Source organism: Coregonus clupeaformis, unplaced genomic scaffold (genome assembly GCF_020615455.1).
Source record: "Coregonus clupeaformis isolate EN_2021a unplaced genomic scaffold, ASM2061545v1 scaf0942, whole genome shotgun sequence".
In the NCBI taxonomy this organism is placed as follows: domain Eukaryota; kingdom Metazoa; phylum Chordata; class Actinopteri; order Salmoniformes; family Salmonidae; genus Coregonus; species Coregonus clupeaformis.
The window spans coordinates 92,501-102,137 of NW_025534396.1; the positions used below are offsets into that span (position 1 = coordinate 92,501).

Sequence of the window (9,637 nt, forward strand, 5' to 3'; positions counted from 1 at the left end):
CATTCAGAGGGTGAATGGGCAAGACAAAAGATTGAAGTGCCTTTGAACGGGGTATGGTAGCAGGTGCCAGTGTCCCGTGTGTATCAAGAATGGTCCACCACCCAAAGTGTCACGGTTAACTAAGCCAGAACCCAGAAGCAGACCAGGACACGGTACGTGAGACAAAGGTGAGTGTTTATTAATAGAGTCCGAGTGAAGCTGAATAATCCAGGGAACAGAGCGGGTGGCGTGGATGGGTTGTTGAGGGTGCAGTGGTTGGTCCGGTACTGGCTCGGCAGCCGCCGACCATCAGGCAGAGGTTGGGTGAAGGTTCCGGGTGAGAGACTGCAGACAGAACAAAACGGAGGTCAGTACACAGCAAGTCAAAAAGGTGCAAAACAACAAAACTAACACTACTGGCTCAGAGACTGATACGCTGACAACATACTGTTCATGGCTAACGATCCGGCAGGAACTGGATGTTGGGCCAGAGCCTAAGAAGGGTGATGATCAGGACCAGGTGTGCAGATTGCTGATGGGATGCAGGTGCGGAAAACCAGAGCGCTCCCGGAGCGTTCCCGAACCCTCGGGAAACTGGAGAATACGAGCAGGAACACTAGTCACCAGACAGGACCCGACTCAGACAGCCGGGATCGTCACAGTACCCCCCCTCCGGCCGAACGCCACCGGGCGGACTTCCCGGAGCGCCAGGATGGAGGCGGTAGAAGTCACTGATGAGGTCTGCGTCTAGGACCTGTCGCCGCGGAATCCAACTCCTCTCTTCAGGGCCATACCCCTCCCAGTCCACGAGATACTGGAAACCCCGGCCCCGCCGTCTGGAATCCATGATGCGACGCACCGTGTAGGCAGGACCACCTCCGATCATCCGAGGAGGAGGAGGAGGAGGCGGAGGAGGCAACAGAGGACTGAGGAAGACAGGCTTGAGGCAGGAGACATGAAAGGTGGGATGGACTCTGAGCGTCCTCGGTAGTTTGAGTCGAACCGCCACTGGATTGATCACATTCTCCACCACAAACGGACCAATGAACTTCGGTAACAACTTCCTAGACTCAGTCCGTAACGGAAGATCCCGTGTGGCCAACCAAACCCTATCTCCGATGGTATAGGTGGGAGCGGGAATCCGGCGACGATTCGCCTGGAGCTGATACCGGTCCGAAACTCTAAGGAGTGCCTTTCTGGCCCGATGCCAGGTCCGGTGGCAACGCCGAATATGGGCCTGAACAGAAGGCACTGAGAGCTCCTTCTCCTGAGAAGGAAACAGGGGAGGTTGGTAGCCATACAGGCACTGGAAGGGAGACATCCCAGTGGCAGATGTAGGAAGAGTATTGTGGGCATACTCAACCCAAGGCAACTGAGAGACCCAGGAGGTGGGGTTGGAAGAGACCAGACAGCGTAGCGTTGATTCCATCTTCTGGTTGGCTCTCTCCGCCTGACCATTGGATTGGGGGTGAAAACCAGATGTGAGACTGACCGTAGCTCCAATGGCCAAACAGAAGGACTTCCAGACAGCAGAGGTAAACTGAGGGCCACGGTCGGAAACGATATCACTGGGCAAACCGTGGACCCTGAAAACCTCCCTAACCAGGATCTCGGACGTCTCCGAGGCAGAGGGAAGCTTGGCAATTGGCACAAAGTGGGCGAACTTGCTGAATCTGTCCACGATAGTCAGAACGACCGTGTTCCCCTCAGAAGCGGGCAACCCCGTGACGAAGTCCAGGGCCAGATGCGACCATGGTCGCCGGGGAATAGGAAGGGGGTGAAGTAGTCCAGAGCTGGGCCGATTGGTACTCTTATTCTGCGCACACACTGGACAGGCAGCAACAAAACCCCGAGTATCCTCGGCCATGGCAGGCCACCAAAAAGCGTCTGCGAAGAAACGCCATAGTCCGAGCCACGCCAGGGTGACAAGCCATCTTGCTGGCGTGGGACCATTTGAGGACAGCAGGACGAACCGACTCAGGCACAAACAACCGACCGGGTGGACCGTTACCGGGACCGGGCTGAGTCCGAAGGGCCGCCAGCACCTCCTCCTCAATCTTCCACATAACTGCTCCCACGACGCAGTTCCGGGGGAGGATTGTCTCGGTCTTGGACCCACTCTCCTCCGTCTTGGAGAACATCCGGGACAAGGCGTCCGCCTTGCCGTTCTTAGATCCAGGTCGGAACGTCAGGGCAAACTTGAATCGTCCGAAAAACAACGCCCACCTGGCCTGACGGGAGTTGAGACGTTTAGCCGATTGCACGTAAGCAAGATTCTTGTGGTCCGTCCAGACAATAAACGGTTGCTCCGCCCCCTCCAACCAGTGGCGCCACTCCTCCAAGGCAAGTTTCACCGCGAGAAGCTCCCGGTTACCCACATCGTAATTCCTCTCCGCAGGCGAAAGGCGACGAGTAGTAGGCGCAGGGATGGAGTTTACTGTCCGTGGAGCATCGCTGCGACAGGATGGCGCCAACTCCCACATCAGACGCGTCCACTTCAACGACGAACTGACGGGCCGTGTCCGGTTGAGAGAGAATCGGTGCGTTGGTGAATCGCCTCTTCAAATCCAGAAACGCTCGATCCGCCTCCGGATTCCACTTGAAGGTCCTGATGCTGGAAGTCAAGGCAGTTAACGGAGCGGCCACACGGCTGTAATCCCGGATGAATCTGCGGTAGAAATTCGCAAACCCCAAAAATCTCTGGAGCTGCAATCTCGTACCGGGCTGGGCCCATTCCAGAACCGCTCTAACCTTCTCCTGGTCCATCCTAATCTCTCCCCTGGAGATGATGTACCCGAGAAAGGATGTCGTGTGGGCGTGAAACTCGCACTTCTCGGCCTTCACAAACAGGCGATTCTCCAACAATCGCTGCAGAACCTGCCGGACATGCTGGACGTGGTCGGAAGGTTCCTTCGAGAAGATCAGAATGTCATCCAGGTAAACAAACACAAAGAGACCGATCATATCTCTCAGGACGTCGTTCACCATACTCTGGAATACCGCTGGAGCATTGGTCAGTCCAAACGGCATCACCTGATACTCGAAGTGACCCATCGGTGTATTGAAACCCGTCAACCACTCGTCCCCCTCTCTGATCCGGACCAGGTGATACGCATTGCGTAGGTCTAGCTTGGTGAACACCGTAGCACCCTGTAAGGAGTCGAAGGCAGAACTCATCAAGGGCAGGGGATACTTGTTCTTGACCGTGATGTCATTCAACCCCCGATAATCAATACACGGTCGAAGAGAGCCATCCTTCTTACCCACAAAGAAGAATCCTGCCCCCAGGGGGTGATGACGAGGGACGAACGAGACCAGCAGCTAGGGACTCCTTGATGTAGGTCTCCAACGCCTCACGTTCAGGTCGGGAGATACTGTATAACCTTCCCTTGGGGTAGACAGCTCCAGGGACCAGGTTGATGGCACAATCATATGGTCGGTGGGGAGGGAGTGACAGAGCCTTCTGCTTACTGAAAACTTCCCCCAAATCGTGATATGTCTCGGGAACCAGGGACAAATCTGGGGGTTTAGCCTCAATCACCTGACTGGGAACCGAATGGGGGCAGGCAGTCTTGAGACAGTTAGCATGACAATCAAGGCTCCAACTCGTTACCTTGCCCGTCACCCAATCGAACGTGGGATTGTGTTCCTTCAGCCAGGGGTATCCAAGGACCAGAGGAACATGGGAAGACGGCAGAATGAAGAATGAAATCATCTCAGAATGATTCCCCGACAACCGCATCTTAACCGGTTCAGTCCTCATCGTGATACGTGCCAGACTACTGCCGTTCAGAGTGGTAGCTTCAATGGCTTCCGGCAATTGCTCCTTGGAAAGCCCCAGCTGTTCCACCAACTCGGCATCTAGAAAGCTTCCATCGGCACCTGAATCGATAAAAGCGTTAATCGCTAAGCTCTGATTCCTGTTCATAAGGGTAGCCGGGAAACGGGGTCTGACAGAGGTATTGAGAGGTCGAAACTGGCTCGCTAAAAGTCCTCCCAACTTTAGCGAGCCGCGCAGTTTGACGACCCGACTGGATCCTGAGAAGCTGATCGGTTGGACGGAACCCATTGCTTCTCCCTCCTTCGCTCTCGGACTCGATTATCCACCCGAATAGACAAAGCTACCAAGCTGTCCAGGTCACTAGGCTCCGGATAGGAGATCAACTCATCCTTGAGCTGCTCCGACAGACCCTGGTAAAAGGCCGCTTGCAGAGACTCCTCGTTCCACCCACTCTCCACAGCCAACGTCTTGAACTCGATCACGAAGTCGGCCACGCTGCGAGTTCCTTGGCGGCGAAAACAGGCGCCTAGCTGCGTCCCTCCCTCGGACGGAATGGTCGAAGAGCTTCCTCATCTCGGCCGTGAACCCCTGGTATGAAGCCATGCAGGGATCCTGTCGTTCCCAAACGGCTGAAGCCCACTCCAGCGCTCGACCACGCAGCAACTCAATCACAAAGGCTATCCTAGCCTTGTCTGTGGCATAAGAGTAGGGCTGTAGATCGAACACTAGTCCACACTGCATAAGGAAGGAACGGCATCTTCCCAGCTCTCCCTCATACTTATCCGGCGTCGGAACCTTGGGCTCACGGATGGACACAGCTTCAGAAGCGGCAGGCGAGATGGGTGAAACCGGTAGTGGATCCTCCACCGGACACTTGCGTTGGTTCTGGACCTCCGTCAGACCGGTAGAAAGGTTCCGAACTGACAACGCGATCTCCTGTAGTACCGTGCTATGATGGCCCAACATCTTCTCCTGCTGGGTAATAGCATGGCGAACAGAGTCCAGGTCCGCTGGGTTCATTACTGGCCGGATCGTTCTGTCACGGTTAACTAAGCCAGAACCCAGAAGCAGACCAGGACACGGTACGTGAGACAAAGGTGAGTGTTTATTAATAGAGTCCGAGTGAAGCTGAATAATCCAGGGAACAGAGCGGGTGGCGTGGATGGGTTGTTGAGGGTGCAGTGGTTGGTCCGGTACTGGCTCGGCAGCCGCCGACCATCAGGCAGAGGTTGGGTGAAGGTTCCGGGTGAGAGACTGCAGACAGAACAAAACGGAGGTCAGTACACAGCAAGTCAAAAAGGTGCAAAACAACAAAACTAACACTACTGGCTCAGAGACTGATACGCTGACAACATACTGTTCATGGCTAACGATCCGGCAGGAACTGGATGTTGGGCCAGAGCCTAAGAAGGGTGATGATCAGGACCAGGTGTGCAGATTGCTGATGGGATGCAGGTGCGGAAAACCAGAGCGCTCCCCGGAGCGTTCCCGAACCCTCGGGAAACTGGAGAATACGAGCAGGAACACTAGTCACCAGACAGGACCCGACTCAGACAGCCGGGATCGTCACACAAAGGACATCCAGCCAAGCATTTGCAGTCAACGAATTCAGGCTGTTCTGAGGGCAAAAGGGGGGGGGGTGCAACTCAATATTAGGAAGGTGTTGCTGATGTTTTGTATATCTCCTTTAAAAGACCTCAGGCCCAGCTCTGGAGGTGTCATCTCAACCTTACCACCCCTCAGTATGTCAGTGCTAGCTACATGTCTTTGGAAAATAAACTCCAGTATAGACCTTACATGGTCCTCTGTAGCTCAGCTGGTAGAGCACGGCGCTTGTAACGCCAGGGTAGTGGGTTCGATCCCCGGGACCACCCATACACAAAAATGTATGCACGCATGACTGTAAGTCGCTTTAGATAAAAGCGTCTGCTAAATGGCATATTATTATTATTACTTCAGGATCGGGGTCAATTCTAATTGAAGTCACTCAATTCAGGAAGTGATTTGGATTGCAAATTAAAAAATCGTACAACTTTTCTTATATATAGCTTCTCCTTTTCAGTTGATTGACAAGTCATTGAAAATTAAAATTAAAATTCAATCACTTCATTTGAATTGACCCCAACCCTGCCTTACTCCATGAAGCTCTCCCACTTCCTACCCCACTAGTCTGCATGTTGAACCATGTTGGCAGATTCCCACTTCCTACCCCACTAGTCTGAATGTGGAACCTTGGTGGCAGATGGTCCTTTCTTGTTGGTCCAAAACATTGCTTTGAGATCCATGATATATTGTAGAACATCCTATCAGTCTGATGGAGTTTTTCCCAAAGATGTAGGGATTTGGGGTTTTGGATTGAGTTTTGGATTTCCAAACAACCCTCATTTCCATCAGTGTCACCTAGTTGTCTTCCCTATGAGCATCCAAACAAACAACTATTTTACTGTATGTTAATGTGACCAGTTCTTCCCTATGGACATCCAAACAAACAACTATTTAACTGTACGGTAGTGTGACCAGGCTTACTTGTTGGCATCCATGGGTCTGCTGAGGACTTCCCTCGGGTGTTGGTCTGTTCCCAATCTAGATCATCCTCTCTCCCCTGGCTGTACCCGCAGGTTTCAAACGGCTTCTTAAAGTCACAATCGCCTGTTACAAAAAGACACAAGACAATCATTCAGAATTAATATTTTTTTGCGACTGTTCCGTTAACTCCACACCATAATGAATTAACACATCAGTTACATTCATAACAGTCGTTCCTCGCCATTCACTCGTTTTTTTTCTCCCCCGTCTGTATTTCTAATGCAATATGGCCTCCGACGCTGAGATGTGTTTAAGTGAGACACAGTGAAGGATTAGAACAGCTGTCGATGCACAACACACATTAGCGACATTAGCCAACATGGCAGTCCAATTTAAATATGGAAAGTATGAAATGTCTTGACTCCATCATCGTCAGACATAAGCCACGTCCCAAATGGCACCCTATTCCCTACGTAGTGCACTACTATTGACCAGAGCCCTGTGTAGTGTACTAAATAGGGAATATGGTGCCATTTGGCACACAGCAATAGTGTTCCAAACTGCACCATCTAGCACACGTCGATTATGTTTCCTCTAACAGCAGTTAGTGCTGTAGCAGCAATCCAGTCTATGGGACTTAACTGTTCTGCTGTTCACCGGTCTTTAATTTACACACTCACACACACACACACACACACACACACACACACACACACACACACACACACACACACACACACACACACACACACACACACACACACACACACACATACACACACACACACACACACACACACACACACACACACACACACACACACACTCACACACACACACACACACACACACACACACACACACACACACACATACACACACACACACACACACACACACCCACACGCACACACACAACCGACTCTAATCCGTTCTACTGCCTCTACTCTGAAGCTGACAGTGAGGAACCATTACGAGATGTGTGCGTGTGTGTGTGTGTGTCTGTGTGTGTGTGCGCGTGTGCATGTGTGTGCGTGTGTTCAGCTCTGCCTGTTGGTGTGTGATCGATTAATACACACTCTACTTTATTCCTCCCACCTATAAGGTCATACAACACCATCTAAAGGCTCCTCCCACATTTACGGTCATACAACACAATGTAAAGGCTCCTCCCACCTATAAGGTCATACAACACCATCTAAAGGCTCCTCCCACATTTACGGTCATACAACACAATGTAAAGGCTCCTCCCACCTATAAGGTCATACAACACAATGTAAAGGCTCCTCCCACCTATACGGTCATACAACACCATCTAAAGGCTCCTCCCACATTTACGGTCATACAACACAATGTAAAGGCTCCTCCCACCTATAAGGTCATACAACACAATGTAAAGGCTCCTCCCACATTTACGGTCATACAACACAATGTAAAGTCTCCTCCCACCTATAAGGTCATACAACACCATCTAAAGGCTCCTCCCACATTTACGGTCATACAACACAATGTAAAGGCTCCTCCCACCTATAAGGTCATACAACACAATGTAAAGGCTCCTCCCACCTATAAGGTCATACAACACCATCTAAAGGCTCCTCCCACATTTACGGTCATACAACACAATGTAAAGGCTCCTCCCACCTATAAGGTCATACAACACAATGTAAAGGCTCCTCCCACATTTACGGTCATACAACACAATGTAAAGGCTCCTCCCACCTATAAGGTCATACAACACCATCTAAAGGCTCCTCCCACATTTACGGTCATACAACACAATGTAAAGGCTCCTCCCACCTATAAGGTCATACAACACAATGTAAAGGCTCCTCCCACCTATAAGGTCATACAACACCATCTAAAGGCTCCTCCCACATTTACGGTCATACAACACAATGTAAAGGCTCCTCCCACCTATAAGGTCATACAACACAATGTAAAGGCTCCTCCCACCTATAAGGTCATAAAGGCCCGGCTTGCTGTTTCTTTCTTTTTAACCCCAAAGTGCTTCGCAATTCACTCAGGAATCTAGAAGAAGTCACATCAAAGACATGTTTGTAGGGAGGAAACCACCACTGAGAGGTATATGAAGGCAGCAGGTAGCCTAGCGGTTAAGAGCGTTGGGCCAGTAACTGAACGGTTGCTGGTTTGAATCCCAGATCCAACTAGCTGAAAAATCTGTCTGTGCCCTTGAACAAGGCACTTAACCCTAAGTCGCTCTGGATAAGAGTGTCTGCTAAATCTGGTATTTATTAGGATCCCCATTAGCCGCTGCAAAAGCATCAGCTACTCTTCCTGGGGTCCACATGAAACATGACATAATACATAGTACAGAACATTATTAGTCAAGGACTGAAACACATCTATTTAAAACGTCACACATAGCTTACATATCAGTACATACAGTCAATATCTACGTCTAATACATAGTTCAGTGTAAATTACAATGCAAGATATATAAAATGGCTGTGTCTCTTCACCGATATATAAAATGGCTGTGTCTCTTCACCGTCCCCTTTGTGCAGTAAGGTGTTCTTTTACCAGTTTTTATTTTTTTTATTTGGGGTGGCAGAGAGTTCCATGTAGTCATGGCTCTATTTAATACTGTGCGTTTCCCAGCCTCTGTTCTGGACCTGGGGACTGTGAAGAGACCTCTGGTTGCATGTCTTGTGTTGTACCGATGAGTGTCCGAACTGTGTGCCAACAGCTTGAACAGACAGTTCGGTACCTTCAACACATCGATACCTCGCACAAAGACCAATAGTGATGCAGTCAATCTCTCCTCAACTTTAAGTCAGGAGAGACTGACATGCATGTTACTGACACTTTCCCTCTGTGTACATCTAAGTGCGATACGTGCTGCTTTGTTCTGGACCAATTGCAATTTACCTATGTCCTTCTTTGCCGCACATGACCACACAGCTGGGCAGTAGTCCAGGTGCGACAAAACTAGGGCCCGTAGGACCTGTCCGGTCGACTGAGATGTCAACAAGGCAGAGCAATGCCGTATCATTGACAGACCTCTTCCCATTTTAGCAACCATTGAGTCTATATGTTTTGACCATGAAAGCGTGCTATCTAGGGTTACACCCAGCAATTTAGTTTCCTCAACTTGCTCAATCGCCACATTATTTAATAATAGATCTAAACAACATTTAGAGTTGAGCGAGTGATTTGTCACAAAAAATTATGCTTTTCGTTTTTGAGATATTTAGCACCAGCCTATTGCTAGTTTCCCATTCTAAAACTGACTGGAGCACTATGTTAAGTGTCTCAGTTATTTATTTTACTGTTGCAGCTGACGTGTATACTGTTGAGTCATCAGCGTACATAGACACATAGGCTTTA

The 9,637-nt window shown here is 50.2% G+C and overlaps 1 protein-coding gene across 1 annotated transcript in view; it reads right to left on the minus strand.

Moving 5' to 3' along the window:
• The window catches only part of LOC121561241 (E3 ubiquitin-protein ligase Mdm2-like), a 38,109-nt gene extending 31,579 nt beyond the window's left edge, over positions 1–6,530 (minus strand). Inside the window, exons 1-2 of the mRNA XM_045217149.1 lie at positions 6,506–6,530; positions 6,267–6,409 (exon numbers count right to left, since the gene is read on the minus strand). Coding sequence (XP_045073084.1) covers positions 6,267–6,409; positions 6,506–6,530 — 168 coding nt within the window. The remainder of the gene's footprint in view (positions 1–6,266; positions 6,410–6,505) is intronic.
• Between the last annotated feature and the right edge of the window lie 3,107 nt (positions 6,531–9,637).